General features: G+C 48.2%; 2 protein-coding genes across 14 annotated transcripts; one reads left to right on the forward strand and one right to left on the reverse strand.

Annotated features, from left to right (window-relative positions):
- Positions 1-247: 247 nt before the first annotated feature.
- On the forward strand, positions 248-8,800 carry LETMD1 (LETM1 domain containing 1). Of its 5 annotated transcripts, XM_002921568.4 has the most exons (9): positions 248-397; positions 943-1,094; positions 2,884-2,999; positions 3,625-3,707; positions 5,475-5,661; positions 5,785-5,886; positions 5,992-6,144; positions 6,567-6,663; positions 7,801-8,800. In XM_002921568.4, exons 1-9 carry the CDS (start codon positions 276-278, stop codon positions 7,869-7,871), a joined length of 1,083 nt encoding a protein of 360 aa, XP_002921614.1. In that variant the 5' UTR covers positions 248-275; the 3' UTR covers positions 7,872-8,800. The 5 variants fall into 5 exon arrangements, 2 of the variants coding, with proteins under 2 accessions (XP_002921614.1, XP_034501746.1); XR_004621382.1 differs by having other exon boundaries at positions 5,992-6,663; positions 7,801-7,852; XR_004621383.1 differs by lacking the exon at positions 5,785-5,886 and having other exon boundaries at positions 5,992-6,663; positions 7,801-7,852.
- Positions 8,801-9,249: 449 nt separating this feature from the next.
- Positions 9,250-25,185, reverse strand: CSRNP2 (cysteine and serine rich nuclear protein 2). Of its 9 annotated transcripts, none has more exons than XM_034645853.1 (6): positions 24,909-25,185; positions 24,095-24,199; positions 19,638-19,874; positions 18,275-18,534; positions 14,748-15,044; positions 9,250-12,722 (listed from the first exon to the last, which is right to left on the reverse strand). In XM_034645853.1, exons 3-6 carry the CDS (start codon positions 19,786-19,788, stop codon positions 11,799-11,801), a joined length of 1,632 nt encoding a protein of 543 aa, XP_034501744.1. In that variant the 5' UTR covers positions 19,789-19,874; positions 24,095-24,199; positions 24,909-25,185; the 3' UTR covers positions 9,250-11,798. The 9 variants fall into 9 exon arrangements, with proteins under 9 accessions (XP_034501744.1, XP_034501742.1, XP_034501740.1 ...); XM_034645851.1 differs by having other exon boundaries at positions 19,638-22,402; positions 24,095-24,266; XM_034645849.1 differs by having other exon boundaries at positions 19,638-22,402; positions 24,095-24,358.
- Between the last annotated feature and the right edge of the window lie 1,442 nt (positions 25,186-26,627).

The following is a 26,627-nucleotide window of genomic DNA, read 5'->3' on the forward strand; positions in this document are numbered from 1 at the left end:
TCACAAACCCGACCACTGCCATACGTCCTCACTGCCTCGAGGACAGCCCGTTTCCGGCGCCTTTAAATCAGGAAATACTGGCTGCGTCCAATCCTGGTCCTTCTTTCGCCACTTAGTCTCTGCGTCGGTTCCTCATCGGGGGAGCGCCAGGCCGGCTGGCTATGGATACCAATCAGCACTCAGGAAAGGCGCATGCGTTCTGGAACGAACGTGACGTCCGGTGAACTTTGACCTAAAGGCGACCTCCTCTCCTCTCCCCCTCCCTCGCTGTGAAGATGGCGCTCTCCAGGGTGTGCTGGGCTCGGGCTGCTCTGTGGGGTTCAGCGGTCACTCTCGGACCTCATGTCACCCGGAAGCTGCAACTTGTTCGCTGTGGCCTGGCCTGGGGGGCCCCTCGGTGAGGGACCTGGGAGAAAGGAAAGCGTTTCTGACGTACAGGCGTTTCCAAGTGTCTCAATCTTGTTTGCATGCTGTCTCTTAATTCTCAGCGTTCCACGCCCTGGCCCCGGGGCTTTTATGCTGCTGGGAACTCGCACCCCGATCGCCGCTAGTGATACGGCTTCCTGACCTTCACAACTCTTAGTGCCCCATGTTTTCCGAAATCCCCACGTGTCCTGAACTCATCTTTCAGCCTCCCTTTTCGGCTTAGGTTTTACGGCTTCTTATCTGGATCCCATCTCTTTGGCCTTAGCATGCTGTTCAAATGGTCCCTCAGGCTTTGCGCTCCCTGCAGACTCCTACCACACCCGACATTGCTTCCTGCCCGATGTCTCATCTGCCCGATGTTTTTCTCAGTCTGCTTATCTGTCCTTGTGCCCAAGATCTTCCTTGGATTTCAGAAGATTCAGGTCTTAGAATACATTCTCTGAGACTGATGTTTTACATTAGTGGAAAGGGGCTCCAGGATTGATTCCCAGACAGTCTCTTTGATCTTCCGTGTAGGTCTTCAAAGCTTCACCTTTCACCAAAGGCAGATGTGAAGAGCTTGATTTCTTATGTGGTGGCCAAGACTAAAGTGATTAACGGGAAATATCATCGTTTCTTGGGTCGTCATTTCCCCCGCTTCTATGTCCTGTACACAGTCTTCATGAAAGGTAAAGCCAAAACAAATCCCTTGAATCCGTTCGTGGGCAATGCCAAAGAGTTTAGAATAAGTAAGATTACTTGCATGTTCTGCTATGTGGGTGTGAGCTGGGGTGTTTTCTGTTTCATAAATGCTTGAGGATTAAATTAGTTCTTCTAAGTTAGCACTTCTGAAGAATGTTTCTAGAAAAGTATTATGACAAACAACTTCTGACAGCATCCAGGGGGAATATAGGTATTTTTGCATTTTTCTTAACCACACACAGCTGACTGTTGCAGAAATGCTTTGACATGTATAAGGCCAGGCAGCTACAGCTTCACAGACCGGCCCTATGATTCATCAGTTGACTTGGCCCATAAGAAAATGTGGTCTAATGCTTGTCACAAATCTGCCCTAGGTAGCATATCGTGGAAATAGCACTACATATATTTATTTTCTGAATGTTTTCATTCAGATCAGAGCTGTGCTGGTTACTAGAAGATGGTATAATGACAGGTGTCCACACCAGTGCCGGACTGCCTGGCTTCAGATCCCAGCTTGTCACTGGCTGTGTGACTGGACTAGTTACTTAACCTCCCTGTCCCTTGATTTTCTTGTCTGTAAAATGTGGAAAATAATAGGACCTACTTACTGACCACGTAGTTGTGAAGACTAAATAAATACATCAATACATGTAAAGTACTTAAGGCCTGATCATAGTATGTGCTCAATAAATGTATCTATACCTATTATTGTACTCTATACTTTTATCATAACAGCAGTTACAATAAACTACCGTATTGTCGGCTGTGAATATTATCATGACTATTACTAACTTCATGAACTTGCAAAATCTAAAGTAGAAATAGAATGGCTGCTTTGTCTGCTACCAGGTTTATAACTAGGATTAAATGAGAAAAGGGTCTGGAAAAGGATTTTGGTTGGTTTGTTTTTAAGCTTTTTTTTTTTTAGATTTTATTTATTTTTGAGAGAGCACGAGCAGGGGGAGGGGCAGGCAGAGGGAGAGGGAGAAGCAGAGTCCCCACTGAGCAGGGAACTCGACTGGGGGCTCAATCCCAGCACCCTGGGATCGTGACCTGAGCCGAAGGCAGAACGCTTAACTGACTGAGCCAGCCCGGTGCTCCTGTTTTTAAACTTATTAATTATGGAAAATTTTATATATACACAAATATAGAATAATGTCTTGAATTTTCATGTACTCAGCCTCACTTCAACAATTATCAACTCGTGGCCATCAATCTTAATTCATTTGTACACTTGCCTTCACCTGTATTATTTTGAAGCCAGCCTAGACATTATATCATTTCATTTATAAATAGGAAGGCATTTTTTAAAAACTAAAGCCTTTGGTAAAATGTAAGAATTATCATCAGATGAACAACAAAAAACAAATACAGTCATAGAAATTTGCTGAATTATATTTCTGAAAGTCTTCTAGAAAGGAAATAAGTTAATATCTGGTTGGGGACTACCTAAGGTTAATTGAGCAAGATTTCCTGAGGTTAGGGAGCTTTTGATTTTTTGTTTTAAAGAGGGAGTGAGTAGTGAACTAGAAGAGGAAGAGCATCCCATAGTAGGTCACGGAAGGCCAACGTGGCTGGAAGAAAGGTGATGTGCTGGGGGGATAAAGAATGAGAAGAGAGATATAGGTTGGCCTCACAAGAGGTTCAAGTGTCCTAGTTTAGAGTAGTGTTGGGGAGGGACAAGTATGTGTGTTGTGGGTAAACATGGAGTTGGAAGCTGTGGTAAGATTCAAACTGGGATAACGTCACTCTCTGTCCTCTACTTTAATGAGGCAGGATTGCAGATGTTATGGGCTGATGCCAAAAAGGCTAGAAGAATAAAGGCAAATATGTGGAAGCACAATATAAAGTTTCATCAACTTCCATACCGGGAGATGGAGCATTTGAGACAGGTACGGGCCAGGGGCAGATATCCAGAAGTTCATGGTGAGGTAATTCAAGTTAACCAAGATCTCAGGCTTTTCTCTTTCCTATCTTGTTCACCCCTGATCAACCTTTTCCCCTCCACTGGGAGATCGAAGTATTGAACTAAATGAGAGCATCAGGTTATAACTTGTCAGCGTTGGGTTTATTCAGAGTTGTAGCCCTCTATAACAGAGCTCCATAGAGATTCTGGCATACTTTCTGAATAAAAGTTATAAATACTAAAATCCAGTTCTGAATATATAAAAATCTGCAAGGATCCAAAAGGCAGCGGGAAAGTAGTATTTGGTGGTGACTTGATGGGTAGTTTTGAAGCTGAGAGTGAGAACCTAGGACCCGTTCAGCATATCAAGAAGAATTTGTTGAGGGATTTAGCATAATGTCGGGCCCCGTACTAGACATTATTTGGGATACAAAAATGAACAAATCAGGGCTTCTGTCCCCTAGGAACTTACCAACCAGAGGTAGATAGAAATAACCTTGATCCTTCTCTGGGCTGCAATAGAAGTTTACTGCACGGTGTGGGGGAGGGATTGTTCACTGCATTAAGAACTTACTTGGGTTAAAACTGCATCTGTCTTTATTTCTGCTTAGTTCCGTCGAGACGTCACCAAGTGTCTTTTCCTAGGTATTATTTCCATTCCACCCTTTGCCAACTACCTGGTCTTCTTGCTAATGTGAGTACAGATTTCTGTCTTCCCAGCATATTGAAGAAATATAGATTTTTTTTAATTAAAAATTATTTAAAGAACTTTCCATTTCAGAAGCAGGCAGAGAGTATCACACCTCCTGCTCCAGTCTGCCAGTTAGCCACTCAGTAACACTTGGATTACTGGATCAGCTAGCTGTAGGTGTAGGGAGCTTAGACTTTACCTGTCTCTTAGCAGCCCCTGTGTGATGGGAAATAATATTATGACCTTTTCCATCATCCCTAGAGGCAGCAACCCACTCCCTGAGAAGCATAGCAATTTGGGAGAATCTTTTTTTTTTTCAGGAGAGAAATGCATTTCATATTCTGATAACATAAATCTTTATTACTTTACTTTGTATCCAGAGATGACAGTTTTATTTTATTTTATTTATTTACTTTAAAGATTTTATTTATTTATTTGAGAGAGAGAGCAAGAGAGAGCATGAGCTGGGGGAGGGGCAGAAGGAGAAGGAGGGGCAGACTCCCCGCTGAGCAGGGAGCCCAATGCAGGACTTGATTCCAGGACCCTGGGATCATGACCTGAGCTGAGGGCAGACACTTAACCGACTGAGCCACCTAGGTACCCTAGTTTTGTGGGGTTTTTTTTAATAATTTATTTTGAGGGAGAGAGAGCAAGAATGAGTGAGCTCAGGAAGAGGACAGAGGGAGAGAATCTCAAGCAGACTGAGCGTGGACCCGAACAGGGGGCTCGATCCCACAACCGTAAAATCATGACCTGAGCCAAAATCAGGAGTCAGACACTTAACCAACTGAGCCACCCAGGCGCCCCAAAAGGTGACACTTTCAAGCTCCGATCTTGTATGGTATTTTAGTTATCTGTTGCTATATAACGAACAACCGCGAAGCTTAGTAGCTATCATGGTTTTGTGGGCCAGGAAATTGGGCAGGGTTCAGGTGGGTGACTGAATTTGCTCTTCCATGTGGTGTTGACGGAAGTCCTTGAGGGGTATTTAGCTGATGAAGGGACTAATCTGGATGGTCTAAAGTCACTCTTCTGTCTGGTGCCTTAGCAGGGATGGCTGGAAGGCTGGAGCTCTGAGTTAGAGTGCCTACGGGTGGCCTCTTAAATATGGTGGCCTCAGAGTCATGGGGCTTCCTACCTGGCAGCTCAGGGCTCCAGGGGTCAGTGTTTCAGCAAATAAGAATCTGGTTGACCTTTTATAACCTAGTCTCCGAGGTCACAAAGACTCACTCTGCTCTGTTTTATTGGTTCAATCAGTCACCCGGATTTAAAAAGTAAGGAGACACAGACCTTCTCAATAAGAGGAATGCCAGGGAATTTGTGGCCATGCTTTAAAACCACCACCCATGTAGAAAAATGAATTAAAAAACACCTTTGCCTTGAACATTTTATACACACAAACGGACTGTGCTACAGTGTGAGGTTGTCATCACATACAGTGACCGGCTCTGTCTGCAGCTCTCTCCAGCTCGGTCCAAAGTGTGTTCTTCAAATGCTTTAGTTCACGTGAAGTCATTCCGTCTCGTTACCGCACGCGAGGCTGCCCCACTACCGCGTCCTTTCACATGACCTCAGTCATGTTGCCTGGAATTGTGCTTCAGTGTACCTTTAAGCCTCGGTCTGAGACTCATTTACAGAAAAGAACAGTGAGGTAGGGAAGTCACGTCTCCGTCTCTTCTTCCTAGTGTTCATGTCTTCCAAACACTTTCTTGGATCGTTTTGAAAGATGCCTGTTTCAGCAAGTGACATTGGGATTCCTTTTCCTTTCAGGTACCTGTTTCCTAGGCAGCTACTGATCCAACATTTCTGGACCCCAAAGCAACAGATTGATTTCTTAGATATCTATCACGCTCGCCGGAAGCAGTCACACCCAGAAATCCTTTGTCATTTAGAAAAGGTTATCCCTCTCGTTTCTGATGCGGGACTCCGGTGGCATTTGACAGAACTATGCACCAAGGTACTCTTCCAGCTAACCCTTCCTGCAGACTCCGACTCTTGTGAGATCCCGTTTGCACTAAAACTAGGACAAAGGGCCAGGCAGAACCTTCCTAACCTCTACCAATCTCTCACCTCTCCCAAGATACAGCATGGTACCCACCCAGCAATACATGATATCCTGGCTCTGAGAGAGTGTTTCTCTAACCATCCTCTGGGCATGAAGCAACTCCATGCTTTGCAAATGGTGAGCACTCTGAGGCTTTCTGTGTCCCGCAGCCTCACCTGGCCTCAGGTCGTGCGTGTGGTAATAACTGTGTTGACTTTCTCCTGCTGTGTTGTTGTGTTACAGAAAGCCTTGAGTCGAGCCATGCTTCTCACGCCTTATCTGCCTCCTTTCTTGTTGAGACACCGTTTAAAGACTCACACCACTGTGATTCACCAACTGGACAAAGCTTTGGCAAAGCTGGGGATTAGCCAGCTGACTCCTCAGGAGGTGAAATCGGTAAGAACTCGTTGGCGATATCAACCCTCAGTCCTTGGTGGGCTCTTGAGCTCACGGGGCTGGGAGCTTACAGAGAGCTCCCTGTTTTGCTTCTTAGAACAAAGCCCAAACTCTTTATTCTTTCACCTCATTTCTGTGCCTTTTTTCTCAGCGAACTTAACTCGTGGAAAAGGAATTGCCCATAGTAATTTTGGTTTATGTTTCTTTTGGCCCTTCAGAAACCGAGGACGCTATTCTTTTAGACCTACTGTTTCCGATTATATAGGCTCCTTTATGTGTCCTCGTGTCCGTTGTAGTTCAGATTGCCGTGGAGAAAGGGCGTGAGGTTATAACTTTTGTTATATTTTGTATTTGTGGGTTTACATTTCATGGGCAGAGTTGCTATGTGATTCTTGAGGTCTGTTCCCTTCTGAGTGATACAGGCTTGTTATCTTCGTGGCCTGAATTCAACCCATATTGCTGAAGAGAGGTGTCGAACTTGGCTAGGAGAGTGGTTACAGATTTCCTGCAGCCTGAAAGGTAAGACACAACCCTGTGGTAATGACACTAAAATCCGAAGTATTTTTCTATTTGATTCGAAGATTATTTTGGAGTTGATTATTGAGTACCGTGAGACCCTTATTTAATATATGTATCTAATTGAAAGGGCATAAACTCATTTGCCTGCAGGACCTAAGCAGGTAATGAAGTGGACTGTGCAAGACAAGAGGGAGTAGTGAGGATTGTGGGAGCCCGAGACGGCACGCATGCCCGTCTGAGGCAGCTTCTCAGCCCCGGCACTGTCGACGCTAATGTCCTGGGCGTTAGAGAATCTCTAGCAGTATCCATGGTCTCTACCCACTAGGTGCCAACAGCATCCTCCACACCAGTTCTTTTTTTTTTTTTTTTTTAAGATTTTTATTTATTTTTTTGACAGAGAGACAGTGAGAGAGGGAACACAAGTGGGGGGAGTGGGAGAGGGAGAAGCAGGCCTCCCACCGAGCAGGGAGCCCGATGCGGGGCTCGATCCCAGGACCTGGGATCATGACCTGAGCTGAAGGCAGATGCTTAACGACTGAGCCACCCAGGCGCCCCTCCACACCAGTTTGGCAACCAAAAATGTCTCCAGACATTGCTAGACGTCCAGTGGGGGAGAGGAGAATAGAATTAGCTCAACTGAGGAGCGCTAGTCGAAAGGCACTCAAATTCGGAACAAAAACACTCAATTTGGTTAAATAAAAAGTACCTCCGGGTGGGTGTTTGGCCTGTGGTTCTCTCGTTGGAACCTTTGGCTAGGCCTTGATGTTTTCTAAGCATGTGAATGTCAGGGTAGGCCTACTCCTCTCCTTGGAGCCAAGAAATGTTTCCAGAGCACCAGCTTCTACCAGAAGAATCCCAAGGGTGACAGTGGTGTTTAGTATCGTTACCATCTCCTGATTTTCTACTGCCCCCCCTTAAGAGTCAAGGAATGAGGGTGGGTAGAAAGGAGTATCCTGAAGGAAAGGAAAACATACATGCAGGGACTGGAGCGAAGCAGGGGAACTTTGAGAACAGTAGCCCCTTGACGTCACACCTCTGCACTCGGCTTCCCGCCTCTTGTCTCGAGCCCTGTCCACCGAGGCAGTTAGGAGGCTTCACTGCTCCTGGCCCAGCCACTGACGCTCACGGTGTTTACAGAAGCTGAGCTGTCCCTCTTGCTGCACAACGTGGTCCTGCTCTCCATCAACTACACGGGGACGAGGCGCTGAGCCAGCGTGGCGCGGACGGCACCGTCCTGCAGTCACACGGGGCGGCAGCGCTTCCCGAACGGCACTGGTCAGCAGGGATCTGTGCGCGGTGGGGTGTGCGGGAGGCGGAGGACCAGGTGCCTGGGCTTCACGGCCTGGTGCCCGGGTTGGAGCTGGAACCGAAGCATGTCCTCTTACTGGGGCAGCCCACGTGAGCTGTCTTCCCAGCTTCCTCGGAATCAGCCCGAGCTGGCGACAGCCTCTGCCCTGGCCTTTCCTCGTGACGTGTGAAGTTCAGAGCCAAGGAAGTGGGCTCTTGCCTCAGCTGGAAACCCTGGGGCTTACCCGCTGCCACGTTCTTCACAGCTGCGTTTTTGTTACGCTTTCTGGCCGGTGGGGGGGGCGGGGCGGCACTGTTTAAATTGGAGCATTTACGTCTATGCGTGTACTTCGATGCTGCCCTCAATCTTTTCTGTGATGACCAAAAATAGGTGTTTTTTTATTTTTTTGGCCCCCTCACTGGGTTAACCACTCCCTTTCCTTTCCTAATCCTTGAACATTTTTTTTTTAAAGCCAGTAGTCATTCACACATGGGAACTTTCTAATGAAAAGATTAAAGGAAATACCAAGCACTTCTTGCCCCTTCCCGTGTTTATAGCCTTCACCCCCCTTGTCTTATTCATTTCTGGGCTGTGGTGCGGCCCCGAAGGATCTTCAACTCCGCTAACTCCACTGTGCTGCAGCGGTCCGGCTGTAACGGCCGGGGGCTGCCTTCTCCGGGCCGTGGAGTAAACCTCTAAGGTACTAATCACGCCCCGCCTGGGACCCCAGGAGAGGCCTGCATTGTGAGTTGGGTTTAGCTGTTGTCTGTGTACATCATTGACCTGTAGTGACTTACTGTACATGCATGAAGCACTGTTTTAAAGCCAAGTAAAGATTGCCTGAAACCAGTTGCTTGAAGTGACTTCTGCATACTGTTTTGCTAAAGCTCCTTTGACAAGACTGACAAAACCGACCTAATGGGGGAGGTAGTCGGTTGGAATAGAAGCTTCTGGTGGAAGTTCAGAGGGAGCGGATTTGACATTGATCCTCTTCGCTGGACTTTAAGATGGTAACAGGGAATAGAGACTTTGGAATGAACAAATGAGCCCCCAGAGGGACTATAGGAAGGGAGAAGCTCCAGGAGCGCAGGATCGAGGCCTGCTTCAGCTGAAGAGCTGCATAAGGGCCTGTGATGCAAGTCAAGCTCTAGATGCTCCAAAGAGAATGTTCTGTTTTTTCTACCATAATGTTAACATTAATCTCTAACTGACCTAATTAGTTTTATGTATGACGCTAGAGAAATACCCTTTCTCTAACAAGTAACGAGCCTGCCAAGATAAAGAATAACACACCATTCTTCTGAATATTTCTTTAATATTACATTTAAATATTCTCTTTAAATACAGCATTATCACAATGTAAAGGACCTAAAAGGCAAAAAAAAAAAAAAAATCTTTTCAGAGAACCAGACAAGCTTTGGATTCACATTGAAAATACTACCTGTATACAGTATGTGAGAAAGGAAACTGGAAAATAATGAGTTGCAATAAGATTTCTTTTATCTAGGCCTAGACTGAGCGGGACCGAAGCCATCTGCTCCTGTGATCAGAGGCCTAGGCTTAGCTTTTCTAGCAACCGTGAGCTAGAATTCTGTCCAGCTCAGGTAGCACCAGAAACGAGATGGACTAGGTTGTAGAAAAGGCCCTTTGCTTGACAAGACGATTAATGCTCAATGTTAATATTCAGCATTAAAAACTGGGGATCAGCAACAGAATTGTTAAGGGAGGGATGGACTTGGATTAAGAAACTAGTTTTTCAGATATCGCTTCTTGGCCTTTTGGCTAAGATCAAGTGAAGAAACTAGTGTTTCAGAAAAACCAAATATCTTGGGGGCTGGCAGGCAGTTTGACAATTAGATTCAGATTCTTGGTTTGATCCCAAAGGCTAAAGTGTCTCTTAGTGAGCAGCTGGAATCCACTTCCTAGGTGAGGCTGGAGCCTTCCTAAGGAGGGAATGTATGGAGCCCACCCTCCCCCTCCAACACAAACTTTCAGGAAGATTCTTCTCCAGAGTCAAATTTGCAGCGAAGCTTCAGTCTTGTATTCAAGGAGCCGGCTGAAGGTGGGAGAGTGTCTAGATCTCGGGTACTTAAGACTGTTTCATGAGGCTAGAGGATGGGGGGGAGACAAGGTCCTGTACTTAAGAACTCCCCTCCAAATATAAAACCAAGCAAAACTGGAATGAACAGGAGAGGCAGACTGGGTTAAAAGATCTATCTGTTTAAGTACAAGGCCTCTCAGGCTCAGTTGAGAGATCTCATAGGTGGAACGCTGCTGCGACATACGTACAGGGCGCGTTAACGTTCCACAAAGCAGCTTGGTGAGCAGGGTAGGTGGGAAGAGTTCTCTCCCCCACCCAAACCGAAAAGGTTATCACTGTTTTCTTTCCTGGTTAATAAACCATACCAGAAGGGAAGCATGATGTCAAGGGTGCTGGAGAAGAGTGTTTTGCTCCCTCCTGCCTCCAAATGGAGGCAGAGGTAACTGCTAATAAAAAGAATTCAGTGGCGTTCAGTGGAGCACATCCTGGAACGTAAGCTGGACATAAGGTGAATAGGAACTGTGTGCCCCCCCCACCCCGTAGAGGTAAGAAGTGAATTTGAGTCCCACTTGATCGATCTCAAAGGTTATAGTCAGAACTTGAATTCTTTGGAACCTGGGAGCTGCATTTAAGAATTAGTTTGGCTTGCAATTTTGACATTATCAAGATGGAGGGATCCAATAAATGTCTGCAGTTCTTGGGGCTGGGGGCGGTGGGTGGACAGGAATAGTTTAAGAACTCTCCAACCCTGTCTATCCAAGGACCACAAGGGTAGATACAGAAAAAAAGAACAAAAACTAGTCAGTGACTTTAGATTGCCACATCCTATGTTCCTTCAAAGCTCAAACCTCCCAGAGTGGGAGGGACCTGGGTGAAAAAGCAAGTGTGGGACAAATAAAGTCTTCTTTCCAGACAGCAGCCTGTTCCTGCTGCCTCTTTGGGACGTAGTTAGTGCTGCATATATGCCTCCCATGGGACGTGTGAGTCCCAGCCTAGAGCCGCCTGACAGAGCGGGCGTTAGACGCAGACAGAAGACTCCGGCTCTTTAGGCCACATCCCCAGCCAATCTAGCTTTTTCTTCGAGGGAAAAGGCAGGAGGGGGGAAAAGATAAATGGACAAGCTTAACTCTAGTACCTAATAACATGTGAAAGAAATAATTCAAGTTACAGACCAGAAATCCCCAGTGTGGGGAACAGGTCAGAGAACACCAAACATGTCAAATATTAACTTATTTACCAAATAGGGGCCAGGGAAGGCAGGGTACATTTGTACAAATCCTGGTGGTCGTCTACAGAAGCAGAGACCCTTCTATCCACGCCTCCTTAGATGTGACCAGATGACATTCCAGCTGATGACGGTAACACCAAAGTGGGCTATCGGGGTGGTGACTGATGAGATAATGAGCTTGTGCCCCACCTGGAGCGCAGGAAAGGAGAAGGGGCTTTGCCATGCTGTTCAAATTATTGTGTTCTGGTCCCTACATAAAGAATAGCTGCTTGAATTACCCAGCTTCTCCTGGGAGATCCTCATTCTTTGATCCAGTGGCCCAGAGAGCTCAGTGTTCAGCACCACGCAGCCTCCTCGGCCCCCGGACTCTCCCCAGATCAAGCCGGGACTGGTCTCCTTGGTTCCGTTTACCCTTTAAAAAATACTTTTACAAACAATTCTTTCCCACCCATCCCCCCAAGGCCCCAATAAAATAACATGGGAGTAGCAGCTGCTTCTTCAGTTTTGTTTTGAAATGGTGTTAGATAAAATAAGGGAATAAATAGAGAATGGGTGACAGGCAGAATCCCCACCCCGTGTCACACTGCCAGAGGGAGTTCTAGGGAAGAATCTTCGGGGGGCCTGTCCTCACTCTGCTGTGAGGCTTTCTCCACCACACAGCCCTCTTCATTGTCCGTGCGGAAGGGGAGGCTCGAGGGGGACCAAGAGGGGCGGAAGTCTTCATTCTCGGGCTCCTCAGGGTTACAATCTTCGGGCACTAGCGCTTCTAGAGTGGACGTTTTCCCCACTTCTGATTTACACAGGGCGGCTGGGTCTGTGGGGCTACAGGCCACCAGTGAGGTAACAGGGAGAGAGAAGACGTTCAGATCCTTCTCCTTGGGGAAAGAGGGTGGGACTTCTTCTGTACTCGGCTCTCCTTTCACCCCCAGGACCGGCCTCTGCTCCACCTGATAATAGACCAGCGGCCCACTGTTCAAGTAGGACGGGCTGTTCACTGCCGAGGCAGCGGGGTGGTCTGAGTTCTCGGCAAAACACAGCACCGACGAGCCCGGGGGCAGCTGAGCCTGGATGAGAATGGGGGCTGTCAGGCCCGGGCACAGCTCTTCGGGAACCGCCAGGGGCTCCTCCAGGATGCACACGCCCAGGCTCTCTATGCTGGAGTCCAGGCCGGCACTAGGGCCGCTGGAGTCTTCCTCGGCCTTGAGCCGCTCCAGTTCCTCCGCACTCTGCAGGTGCATCACCGCCGTCTCGTTCTCGGCAATGAACTCCTGGAAGTCCTGCGTCTCCGAGCCCTGGGCCCCTGTCAGGCTGCCGCTGGCCGCGGGGGAGGGCTCCTCGTCCAGGGCCGGGGGGCGGCTCACCTGCCGCTTGCTCTCCAGCTCCAGCTTCATGATGGTGTGGAGGTAATGAGTCCGGACCCGGATTGGATTAAATTCTATGCGCCCCGCCATGTTCCCGCAGCCGTCCCGCGAACAGCCACATGGAAAGGACATGCGATCCACCTGAGGAGGGGACAAGAAGGGTGAGGGAAGATGAGACCAACGGATTCAGTGATGGAGACAGGAGACATGAGCTGGCAAACACAGGCAGCTGGGATTCGAGGTCTTAAAAGAGAAACAAGCAGGACAAATGTAACGCTCAGCCTGACCGACCAGAGCACCAGGGGGTAGTTATCAGACCACCTGCATTTCAGCTCCAGCACAGCCATTAAGTAGCAGTGTGCCCTCAGGAGGGTTCTCTGCCTCAGGGGCGCCCGGGTGGTGCCATCGGTCCAGCATCCGACTCTTGGTTTAGGCTCAGGCCACGATCTCAGGGTCATGGGATGGAGCCCCGCATCGGGCTCCGGGCTCAGCGTGGTCTTCTTGTCCCTCTGCCCTTCCCCCTGCTTGTGCTCTCTCTCAAATAAATAAAATCTTTTTTTTTTTTAAGGTCTTATTTATTCATTTGAGAGAGAGAGACAGAGCAGGAGCGGAGCAGAGGAAGAGGGAGAAACAGACTCCCTGCTGAGCTGGGAGCCGGCCCTGGGGCTTGATCCCAGGACCTGGAGATTGAGACCTGAACCAGAGGCAGTTGCCCAACCATCAGAGCCACCCAGGCGCCCCTGAAATAAACAAAATTAAAAAAAAAAAAAAAAAAAAAAGGTCCTTTATCTCTCCAGGGCTTTGTTTCCTGTTCCAAATAAAATGTAGCCAAAAATCACGTTAAAGGGCCTTTCCAGTTAAGAGTCCAGAGATACCGCTCTGAATGCTGACAGTTCTCAGAGTAGAAGAAATTTTTGTGCCTCAGAGACTTCCAGAACTTACCTAGTCTATTGAGAAAACAAAGGCAGAGGCCCAAGCCTACTGCCTCCTGCAATGACAGGGAAAGGAAGCAAAAGATCTAGCTGGTTGGTCCAAAGCAGTATGTTCTAGGGAAACTAAGCGCAAGTGCCTTGGTTTTGCTCGGGTGCTGTAGTGACGATTCAAACATAATCATGGCCAGCTTTTCACCACCCACTTCATATTTTCCCTGACGGTTGACCAGTGTGCGTCTGGAGCAGTTACTAAGATAACTAACTTACAAACCAGGAATATCTGGAAAGGAGATCCTCTCTGCCTCCTTATCTCCCTTTTGGACCCCCAAAAGGAAAGAAGCCCACACATACCAAAAATAAAATAAAATAAATGTAAGCAAATATGTATATACAAATACACAATGTCTTCCTATGGTATCAACTTCTAGAACTCTCCATTCCAGTTCTTAGGAGCAGTCCAATTCTGAGGACTGTTCTCAGGACTGTGTAACAGACTGACTCATTGTGGGACTTCAGTCTGAAAAGAAGTTTTGGCCAGACCTGCTACAGCTATTACCCACCGAAAATAAGAAAGAGACAGTTCATTAGGGCGTATTCAACCACAAGGACTCAGCACCCACATCCTCAATATACAAGTTCCAAATAAATGTCATCCTTTGGATGGTACTGCTGTTTTCAACGGAGATATGCCTTCTAAACTGTCCCTTCCTTGTCAGGCCAGCTAGGGGATGATGTCTTCCATCTTTTAAGACACTGGAGTTAAGCTCTGCCAGGCCAAGTCCCATCCTGAGTTACAGAAACCCGAGAATTATTTTGAGTTTTACAAAACTGGAGTAGAGGTCCTGTGAGTGAGTGAGTGAGTGAGTGAGTGAGTGAGAGAAGAGTGAGTCCTCTCTTCTTCTCTTTAGCTCATGAAATCAGTCAATATTTAAGGAACAGCTACTAATGTTAAACTTACTAACCCATGTTCCCCCCTTTGCTCACAGCTGCTGCTTATCACTTATGAGGTGAGAACTACAGAAAAGATCATTATTATCTCCCCAGCCTAGGAATCCCGCCATGCTTGGTTCTTCCCTTGGTGGAGGAGGGCTGTGGAACCAGGCAGTGTTCCCAGTCCTGGGGAATCCACCCACGGACGATGCGCAGCCCCCCCCGCCCCGTGTTCCGCGGTACCCACATCACATCCCCCCGGACTCTGGAGTACATCTACCGTCTCAGGCCCCCTTGGACTGACCTGGCATTTAATCCCAGCCTGACTACAGGCACACGCTTCTGGATCACAATACAGGCGACAGTCACAACCACACTCCTCCCGTGACAGGCGGATGGCTCGCAGTTCTTGTTTCTCTTCAGCATCGATGCGGTGGACCCCCGAAGCCCTCAGCAGGGCTCGTCGCCGTTTGGTGGGCAGGGGCTGCAGGAAGAAGTAATCATCCACTGCCACGTTCTCCACGTCAATATCTTCGTCTGAGACGTCATCCAGGGTCAGGCCGGCGGCCTCCACCGACTCCACTGTCCCATTCTTGGTCAGCTGCCGGGAGACAGGACGGGAAGGTTAGCCTCCAGTGTTCTCAGCAGGCGCCGCCCCACACCCAGCATCTAGAGCCGCAGAGCCCAACTGAACTTTCTGCGACGAGGGGCGTATCCGCGCTGCTCGCGGCCCACGGGGCTCCTGAGCGCTGTACCCGCGGCTAGTGCTAAGCAGAAGGGGGACTTTTAATTTTACTTCCTATTAATAAAGTAAAAATAGCCGCACGTGGCTAGTCATGACCATACTGGGTGGTTGAAGAGAATCAATCTAGAGCAGGATGGCAGGAAGCCGTATGCAGCTCTGACACCTCCCTGTCAACACAGGGGCTATCACCTTTCCAGATAGAAGTTCCTCAAAGCCAGCATCTCATCTTCCCTCCCAGAAGATAGGATTTCCCAAAAATATACCCTCCACCCCCCAGACCTGGGTCCCGTAACTTCAGCTAACTTGCCTTCTAACAGGGAGGAGAAGGTCTATCCATGGCCGGATGTTCCTTGGATGTCTAGATAACTTTTGGATGTCTAGATAACCTTCGGCAAAACACCCTTCGATCTGCACCCCAAAGGACCCAAAACCGCACCGTGGGAAGAAGAGCACACTAACGTTTAGTACGAGGCTACCGGGTCTTTGTCAATGACCCTGAACCCCCACGGTGTGAACAATCATCCTCACACACAGAGGAGCTTCATGTCACTGGGAGGAGGAAAAAAGGACCACATTATTCGTGGCTATCGAAGAAAGCCCTCACCTCCAACTCCACAGCCTAAATGTAGTCATTCTCCTTTCTATCCCTTCCTGTTTGATTTCAGAGAAGAGCCGTGTGTGACGCAGGCTGGCGTGTATAATACTGAGGCACTAACAGTAGGCAGGAATCTGGGTTCTCTGGGCTAAGAAAGACGGAGAAGCAGGAAAGGGAGTGTTCGTGGAAGGACGGGCTGAAGACAATCTGGCTGAATGAGTTTTGAAAACTCAGTGGAGAATTCAAGGAAAGAAAATGAGACTTCGGGATTCCCAGAGCTCTGGAAGCTCCTAGCAGGATGAGAGGCAAGCTCCTGGCGGGCGGGTTTGTTTCATCAGACCCAGCCGGGCTCGGGGAGAAACAACTCCTGGGAGAGAGATGATGCAACAGGGCCGCTAATCAGCGCCACACCTGTTTGGTTTGTTTGTGGGAAGGGGGGAAGGCACAGTGGTGTTTCTGGGGGTTTCCTGGTCTGTTATTTCTGTCCCAGGCAGACTCACGCAGAGGGGCCCTTCTGCCGACCTTGGGGCTGCTCCCGCCTGTTTTGCTGGGCATGGCCTCCTTCCTCCCCAGCACCCTCCCTCCTGCTGTCCTCTCCAGGGAAAGAGATCAGAGATGCAATCGGAAGAAACCCATGTAGATGTAAGAATTCCATGCAACACGACAGAGGTGGCATTTCAAATCAAGTGAGAAAGAGAGTACTCTGCTCATTAAATGATAGTGGGATAACTGGATATTCTTCTGAAAAATAAGTGAAGTTGGATTCCCAATTCATACTACCCATGATAATGAATTCCAAGTGAATAAAAGGCCAAAATTAAAAAAAAATAGTGAAAGTATTAGAAAAAGTATAGGTCATTAAAGCTACAGAGCACCAGCTTTTCTGGGGGGAAGGGGACAACCTAAAGAGGAAAATTAATATGAGATGGCACGCAGGAGATGTGAAAGATGTATTTTTTTACATCAACAGTCTCCCCTGTAGAGTATTAAAGATAGGAAAAATTTCTTTCTTTTTTTTTTTAAAGATTTTATTTATTTGACAGAGATAGAGACAGCCAGCGAGAGAGGGAACACAAGCAGGGGGAGTGGGAGAGGAAGAAGCAGGCTCACAACAGAGGAGCCTGATGTGGGGCTCGATCCCTTAACGCCGGGATCACGCCCTAAGCCGAAGGCAGACACTTAACCGCTGTGCCACCCAGGCGCCTCAAGATAGGAAAAATTTCTAAGAAAAGAGTAAACTGGACCCAGGAAGGCCAAAGTAAGGGTTTCTCTCGACACAGAAAGATGTATCAGTCGCCACCAGAGCGGCTGTTCACCAAATCGGCTAGTAAGTAGGAGTCTTATGTCAGCCTCGAGTTTGCCCAGTTCTGTCCCTAGACCTCGGACAAGGGAGGCCACAGAACAGGATGGAATCATGCTTTGACAGGTTATCCCTCTACCAGATCCACAAGAGAGATTTCTTCTAGGAAAAAGGAAGAAAAGCCTTCACGGCCAATGATGAGAACAGTGTTTATTTCCCCCGCTGTTGCTATAGCAGCGGGAAGGTGATAGGGTCAGGGACGGAATTCCTCAGACACAAGAAAGGGACGCCTCGATGTCACTCCAGTTAGAAAAACAGGTGGGAGGCTTCGGGAGGAGGCTGCGGGAAGGGGATGTAGCTGTCAGAGGGAGAAAGGAAGGAGACGTCGTTAGCCCCCATCCTCTGTCCTCCATTCTCCGGCCACACGACATTTTGGTGTGGCTCATGAGGACTTCACCCTCAACCCTGGAAGTAACGCAGCCCCCTGTATGAATATGGGTCCGCATGCCTGGGGCCCGCATGAAACTGGGCCAGGCCGAAAGCAGTGTTCTCCAAACCGCGAACCAGGAGCTCCGGGGGAGATTTCTGCGGCCCGGTGCGGAGCGCCAGGCAGCGCCGAGAGCAAACGGGCAGCTGTGAAGAGCCGCCCTGAGAGCCGGGTCTCCTTCCAGCCCCGCTGCCCCTGCCCTGGAAGAGCTGGTGTGGCAGCAGAGGGCAGGCCCGGCACCACACAAAGTGAAACAGCTCTTTGGTAATGCTGTCGTGGACACCTAAAAGACCACCCCCAGAGGAGCGGGGTCTAGCGGGGAAAACCCGTTCTGCGCACCGGGACACCAGACAGTCATTTGCCGAGAAACTGAAACAATGGGCTTCCTCAGGTTCCGAGGGTGGCAGACTTGAGTATTTTCAGGTATTCGCACCTTAAACTTTTAAAAAATGTGCCGAGGGGACGAGGGGAGGGAAGTCTAGGGAAGCCATTTTGCTATCTTGTATCCCCGCCAGAGACAACAAGAAGGTGTCTCAGACTGAGATTTGATTCCAGATGTGAGGCTTCTCACTAGAAAGATCTGGAATCTTTACATGCCAAAGGCAAGAGTCAAATTAAGAAGAACAAATAATCAAGAGACCTAGGCGGTTTCCCACTTTGTCTTGGCACATGGTTAAGTACCCAGACCCCAGACCCCTTATCACCTTCATCTTCTTGGCATGGAGCTTCTCCTCCTTCAGGTGCTCACGGAGAATCTCCCGATGGTTCACCTCCTGCTCCCGGGCGAACTCACAGAGCGTGTAGCTGCGTACGCAGTTATGGCGCTGGGCCATGCCCAGCGAGCTCCCGCCCTGGCTGGGCACGCTGGTGAAGCCCTGGCGCCGGGCAAAGTAGTACACGGTCACCTGGTCAAAGCGGACATTCTTCCTCCGCAGCTGCTTCTGCCGCTTGAGGATGGATGTGGCTGGGAAGGGAGCACAGAGCGGTCTCACCAACCCCGAATCGGCCCGCCCGCGGCCCTCGTTCTTTCTCATCCGGCTAGGCGCTCAACTGTCGTCCGAAGCGCTCTCTGTACCTTGAGACAGTTCTAATCCTCACATGATAAATGCACAGTTGGGAGGGACCCTGAACATCAGCAGGTCCGTACCACTGCCTCCAGACTGACTTCACCCGAACAGATGACCACAAGAGCTAATTCTGGACATCAGCTGGGAAGAGGATCTCTAGGTAATCTTTTCAGGATATAACCAGCTATATGGCTTCACTGTCCAATGCGACAACTACTAGCCACACGTGGCGATTTAAAATAATGATTCAAAAGAAAATTTAAAATTCAGCTCCTCGGTTACACCAAGCACATTTCAAGTGCTCAAAGCTACATATGGCTAATGGCTACCGTACTGGGCAGTGTGGATATAAAACATTTCTATCATAACAGAAAATTCTATTGGACAGTGTTACCTATAGCTGGGGATGGTGTTCTTCTTCTCTAACGGGCCAGACAGCAAATACTTTAGGCTTTGCAGGCCATGAGGTCTCTGCTGCAACTACTCAACTTTGCCACTGTATCACGAAAGCAATTACACTGTGTGTGGCTGTGTGCCAATAAAACTTTATTTACAAAAAGGGCAGTGGGCCAGATCTGGTCTGTAGGCAACCTCTGGTCTATAGAATCAGAAGTTCTTTCCAAGAAATTAACGGAGCCATTAGAACTAAGAAATCCGGAACTGCCCCAGTTGTCCAGGCACCATTTGTCCTTCTAGAGTGACAATTGTGTGGGACTCTGGTGGGTAAGGGTAAAATCCTGGATTTCTGCTTCTTCAATTTAATTCAGCCCATTCTGGGGACCTATAAACCACAGCATAAGAAAAATCAGCTAGAATAAGTCAAACCTACGTCTAAGATATTAGAGCAATAAAGTCCTCCAAAGAGGGAGGTTGGGCTAAGAGTGGAAAAGATCACGGTTAAGGGAAAATCCCCCAGCCAGAGAGAAGCTGTCTCAGGGACTGCAATGGGCTCTGATGCTGAGGATGTGGGTGGAGGCAGGGGGTGGAGGGGCTCACTCACGTGTGAAGCTGGCAGTTGTAGGAGGATTGAGGCTGTCACAGCTGTCAGCACTGTCACTGCTGGAGATCTCATCATCTGAGTTGGAAACTGATGAGCCCACATCCACATCATCAAACTTCCTCTTGAGACTCGAGCCCGTGAATGCATCCATTGGTTTCAAAGGGGTTTCCTTGGGGAGCCCACCAAGTTGGCCCCAAAGCCCCAGCTCACCACCAGTTAGCCAGGTGCATTAGGATTCTGCCCAGGGGAAAAGAGGAATCAGCATTCCCATCCTGAGCCAGACCCCTCCCAAGTCTATACACACAGCTCTCCAAACGAAGACAGGAAGTCCCTGAGCTAGCACTGATGTCTGGTCTCTCGAGACTAGGTCATTTCTCTACTTATTCTGGCCAACATTCTCCTACTTTTATTTCTCTTTAGCCCCTCCAGTCTCAGTGGCTCGTAGAATAACGAGATGAGAAACAGCAGCACCTTTCCGAGCACAGTGAAGGCCTCTGGTTCTAAGCCAGCTGGGCTCTGGGTTTCACTAGCCCGGGGATAACGGGAGCTGCTTCTGTGCTCACACAGGAGAGCTCTCCAAGGGGCCAGTAGGAGGGACTAGGGATCAGAGGCAGAATTAGGCTGTGCCTGAACCTAGAGTAGATCCAATTATTTTTCCTAGTGAAAATTTAGCCTGGCTTTTCCCAAAGTGTATATATTAAATAAACTAGTTCCATGGATATTAATAGCTTTACATGGAAATAGGACCACTGTCTCCAAATAGTTTAAAAAGTGCTTTTGAGAGGATAGCTTAGAGGCTTTAAACATGTTAATAAGCATGGTGAAGGGTGAGAGCAAACACAGTGCAGGGGTCCCCATACCCGATTATGGAACCCTTTGTTTCCAGAGCGTCTCAGGAGGCAAATGATTCTTGGAACGCACTTGGAGAAATACCGCTCTAGGTTCTAAGGTTCACAGTACATCAGAAGCCAGGGAAACACTTTACCCAGATTTTCACAAGGGTGAAGTGTCTCACCAGGCTCCTAGAAAGGTCAAATCTGGTTCTAAAGAATGAAGATTAGAATCTGCACTGCCTTCAAAACCCAGAATCTTTTCCAATCTCACACAGCTCCGTAAAATAGGGCTCAGCGGGTCTATCATCATCATCCCCTGGGCGAGGAAAACTTAGCTTTACCATTTTAGTCCTCTGTGAAGAAGCTGGCAGGGGGAAACAAATAGCTAAAGTGACAGTGGACTCTGGTGACGTCAATATGGCGGGCAGTGTTTTCAACATGTCGCGCACACACAGAGTCTGGAATGGTCCATTTCCCAGGTACAAATCTTTCCCCTTCTCCATCTTTGGACTTAAGTTCCCAAGAAGATAAATCTGCTCGACAGAAATGCTGTCAGAGCCGGGGCCACAAGTGATGATATGAAGCCTCCCTGCTTCGCCTCAGTAATGCCCGAATCTCCCCAGACTATGATCTCACTGCTAATTATGCAGCAGGAATAACAACACTGCCCAGAAAGACAGGGCCGCGTTACTGCAGAGCTACCCAGAATATACTGTGGTGTCAAGAGATGCCTGCGACAGAGCTGTTTTTCTGGCCTGTGTCTCTCAGAAGCAATGTGCCTGCTCTTGGATCAGCTCTACGTAGTCAACCAGACCTAATAAGTACTTGAGCGAAGAGATTTCCTGATCTATCCATCCAGATCTCATCAAAATTCTGCATTCGAGTCCCAAGATGTACCTAAGAAACCTCAGCCATCCTAGGTCTCAGACAAGCACATTCCTGAACTAAATTTGGCCAGAGAGGAGGGGAAAAAAATCAAGTACTTGGAAAGAATTGTAATCAAATTTAGGGGCGCCTGGGTGGCCCAGCGGTTAAGCATCTGCCTTCGGCTCAGGGCATGATCCCGGTGTTATGGGATCGAGCCCCACATCAGGCTCTTCTGCTGTGAGCCTGCTTCTTCCTCTCCAACTCCCCCTGCTTGTGTTCCCTCTCTCGCTGGCTGTCTCTAACTCTGTCGAATAAATAAATAAAATCTTTAAAAAAAATAAAAAGAATTGTAATGAAATTTAAAAATGAACCCAAAGTGTCGATTCTGTTCTTGAGGTTACTGATCTTCCCATCAGAGCTCACATTCCTAGGACATATTACGAATGGAGAGAGCCAAGGACCTTTGAATGGGGTAAGGTTGGAGCTGGGTTTAAAGATACCTCTTAACTAACAAATTTCTTATTCCATTCGATGACGGGGGTTGGTAATCTTTACAACTGAGAACTTATGTGGGTGGGATAAAAAAAAAAGAGAGAGAATAATGTTGACCACCGAATTGAGTTTTTCCTCCCCACTTGAAGACGTTCTCAACCACATGAAAACTCAGATGGAGCTGAAAATCTGCTTTCTCAGAAAGGGCCTAATAAGCCCAGCTTCAGTTTTAACTGAGATGTCTAGTGTTGCTACTGGGAAAGTGGCTTTTTCCTCAGTCAGGAAGCATGCAGGGCTTTATGACTGGAAGCAAATGTGCAGGCCTGTCCTTTCTTCCCGTGTCCCTTTGCTTCCAGTAGTTGTGGCTTCCCTTTGAATATTTCTCTTTAAGCCCTGCATGAGGTTGGGTTTGGTCCAAAATCATCTTTATTATTAAAATTCTCACTGTCTTAACCCAGCTGCCCTCAGGGGTATCACTTCCTCTGGTGCAGCAAGGACTGCTGGCTCTTTGTTCCATTCTCCTTCGCCCTTTTCTCTAGGTCTTCCCCACTTCCACTCCCGGAATAGTGGCTTCTGGGCAATGATAAGAGGGAGGTAAGAAAGAGGAAAAAAAAAAAGAAAGAAAGAAAAGATGTGAAACCTAGGAGAAAGATTTTTTCCTTAAAATGCCGGAGAATCATCTGAACCCACGGCTACATGTGTGAGTAATGTGCATACCAACTGAGCTCTCCTCACCCTACCCAGGATCTGTCTGCATCACTTTCTCTGACATTCACTCCACTATATATATATGTATATATATATAAATATATATATATGTGTGTGTATATATATATATATACACACACAAATAAAATTCATTGATTCTGTCCTGACAACCAATATAAATTTAAATTTCAACCCAGCCTTCCTTGTCCAACTCTGGTGTGAACTTGTCAGAAAAAGATACTCGTTGGGCACCAAAAGCAAACCTCCCATCCACTTCCAGCGTGGCCTGAAGAGACCTTTCTTTGCAACAGAAAGAACCAGAATAGGTCCCACACTTTCCAGTTCATCAAGTCAATCTCTTTTCAAACCATAATTCGAAATCCGTCATTCCCACCTCTCTAAACAATTCACTGGCAGAGGATCAATGCCTGTGTTCGAGAAACACTTGCGAGTTACATTCCAAGCACTTAAACCCATACAGAAATAATGAAGGGGAGACTGGAAACGCAGGCCATAACTGACAGTTAACTGTCAAAATGACCAACTCAAACAACAAATGCTTTTGGAGAAAATAATGCAAACCCCTATAAAAGCTTTTTAATGCCAGTGAAATGAAAGGTCAGCTGACACTTTCTGGCTACATGCCTTATGGTCTTTTCTCAAGTGTTTCTAGCTGAATATTTCCCAAAGGTATATGAAATAAAGCATATCCACAGTAAACAGAAGATACGAGGCTAGTACCAGATAAGGATCTATAGCATACATGCATTTTAGTCCTACATCTAAGCCTTTTCAGGCCTGTAGGATTCCTATTACAACCTCCCAAAAAACAAAACAAAACAAAAAATACAGCTTATGTGAGACCAGCAAAAAAGGGACCGCCCAGAAAAAAAATCTGTGGATTCAAAATGTTATTTGCAAAGTTAGGTAACGAAAGCCTCTCTCTTAATTGAATATAAAATCATAAGACAACGTAGACCTCACAGGAGAAAGCCTCTTCACTCCACTGGAACCCAACCTTTTGCTAAAGGTCAAGGGACGAAAATCTCTGGTAAGACTGTCGGAGTTGCCTTCTGTAGCTGGGTTAGAGGAAGGCAGGCTTGCTGCTAAGTGTTTGGATAAACCTGAGTAAGATGACCTGACCTGCTCCTCCTTTCACAAGATATTGCAGTTGATTCTCAAATACTATGAATTTCATGGATCCATGTGTCCTTGTGATTACCAGGATCATGAACTTATAAAGTGCTTGAGTGCAAACATACTGTTTAAACTAGGTATTTTAAGGAAGCCCCCCTCTAACCCTCACAACGTTTTTTGTTTTTTTACCCATTCACTGACACAAGGTTAGAATTTGGTTTTCCATGTCTAAACCACCATCGTATGGAGGACACAAGATCTTTGTGGAGACCAGGAACATGATGCTGCAGGAACCATTAACTCTCAAGGATATCCAGTCATTTCTAACTCTGGCACACACCAACATCCTCCTGGCTTTGGAGATTAGCAAGATGTGAAGTCAGAAAAGAAAATGAAAATCTGAATCAACTACGGATTTACCTTAAACTGAAAACTGCAGGACAAGAGGACACTGTGTCTCTTGGGGATAACTTCTAACATTTCATATTGAAGAACGGTTTGCGTATCACACCGCCACTCTAACCCCTTTAAAAGGATAAATCAAGACCATGGCTCTAAAAGGGATGGATGGCAGTCAGCTGCGTCTTTGGGCCTGTGAAAAATGATAAAGCTAGCAGCCAGGGCAAGTGATGCTTTCGTTTTCTCCCACAACGCCAGAAAAATGGGAGACATCAGGAACCTGAGCTGAAAGGACATGTCAAGGCATCAGTTCCCTTTAATGGACACCCATGCTGAACCCTTCAGCTCCCGGCCCACTTCTCTGATTCCTGCTAACCTTCCCGCTCATTCCAATCGTCTGCAGCCCCTGCCCAGCCTTCCTCATCCCTTCCTGCCTGCTACTCACAAATTCCCAACCACTCCTCCCACATTTTCCTCTATCCGCCCTCCCCTTCCTTCACTTCCCTCCATCCTACATCATCTCCACTCCATTCCGAACTCAACCCTCATCCGCAATCCTGCCAGCTTCCAAGCCGCCCATCGGTCTCCCCCGAGCTGCCCCCGCAGTCCGGGCCCGCGTCCTCCGTGCCCCTAGCTCCCACGCCTCTCCCGACTCCTTCCCTTCCCAGCGGCGCCCTGGCTCCCCGCCCCCCGACCGCTCCCGTCCGAGCCTCCCTCATTTCTGACCCCTCCATCCGCGCAGCTCTGAGTTGACCACTCCTCCACAGCCGCCCGAGGGCCGATCCCGAGAAAGGACGAGGCGGCACCCTCCGCCCCGCACCCCCAGGCCCATTACCGGCCCCGCCGCAGCTGCCTCCTCCCGTGATGGTCTCTGCCGCCCCCGCTGCCGCCGCCGCCGCCGCCGCCCTAGCCCGGGTGGGAAGGAGAGAGGAGACAGTGAGTCCCGGGCCCGGGGCGACGGTCGGGGAGTTCCCAGGGCGGCAGGGCTGGGAGGGAGGGCGGATGGGCAGGTCGGCCGGCAGGCGGCGGAGGGCGGGCGGCTCCAGCAACTCGGGCGCCCCCGGTAGCAGACGCCCAGAACCGCCCCGGCTCCGGCTAACAATAGGCTCCGGCCGCAGCGCTCTGGCTCTTATAGGCGCCGGCACGTCCTGACCGAGCCCCGGGGCAGGCTGGGAAATGGAGTCTACGTGCCAGCCTCACCCCGCAGCATGCCGGGAATTGGAGGCGGCGACCGGCGCAGAGCCGAAAGTCGCCTGCAGATGGGCTCTGGAGGCGGGGTCTTTGCTGCAGTGGAACCTGGGAAAGCGAGTTTGGCGCCTCTGCAGCCTTTTGAACAGGAAGGGGGACAGCCTCAAATACAGATCTTCAATGACTAAACGAACCTGACTCTAAAGCTCCCCTTTTCCTTTCTCCAGGACCACACTCCATGCGTAAAGAACATAATCCCCCTTTCGCTCGCCCATGGGAGCTCAGTCTTAAGCAGCATGAAGTGCTGCAGCCTGCCCAAGGTATAGAGAAGGAAATACAACGTATTGAGTTACGGCAATACTTAAGACTTGTGTTTTCTGTCAAAAATATTCTTACATGATCTCTGATCTTCACAACTTTGCAACTCATTTTTAAGATGGGAAAAAAGAAGACTCAGAAGTCAGAAGTTATATGTCATTTGCCAAGGACACCCAGCCTTGGCTTCCGGTCTCACTCAGAATACAAGTATATGTCTCTTCTTTGACTTATAAGGCCTTACCACATATAGGTAGGTACATCCCCTCTCCCTACTACCCTCACCACCCCCTATCCTATCTGTCATCCATCTTGTTTCCTTCTACTATTCTCCTCCTGTATTCTAACTACATCTGCCCACTGACCTCCTTGCAGTTCCTTCAACCATCGTGCTCTCACCTCAGGGCCTTTTCCCTAAAACACTCCTTCACTTAATTATTTGCTCAAATATCCCCATATCAGGCTTCCCTTAACCATTTTTCTAAAACGGTTCTTCCCCTTAGTCTCTATCCTCTTGACTTAGATTTCTTCTTAGCATTTTCCACCTGATGTATATTTTTCAGTCTTCTCTCACTTGACTAAATTCCATGAGAACAAGGAATTGCTTTGTTTACTCGTATCGTGAGCACCCCCTACAAAGCCTGGCATTTGACATTTAGGAACTCACTAGATATTTACTGGATATTTGGTGGGTGGATGGCAGGACTTAAAACTCAGGTTAGGCTGGTTCCATAGCCTAGCGCACTTTTCACTGCAACCAAAACTATGGAACCAGATCTGCTGGCTTCCAAGCCATCTCAGTTTTAGAACTGAGAAGTTGGCTGGCTTGGACGTAATGCCAAAAATTCCAGTCCTCTCACCTAGGTGACATCAGAGGCTCCATGAGGCCAGGAAACAAGAGTGAAAAAGCACATCGCAAAAAAGCAGTCCTTAGCGTACCATGCACCGATCTCCCTATCTGCTGAAATGTAGGTATGATGTAACATGTGATCCAGAGCCAGACTACCTGAATACAAACCCACTCCTCCACTCAGTAGTGGTATGGCCCTTG

Source organism: Ailuropoda melanoleuca, chromosome 16 (genome assembly GCF_002007445.2).
Source record: "Ailuropoda melanoleuca isolate Jingjing chromosome 16, ASM200744v2, whole genome shotgun sequence".
Taxonomy (NCBI): Eukaryota; Metazoa; Chordata; class Mammalia; order Carnivora; family Ursidae; genus Ailuropoda; species Ailuropoda melanoleuca.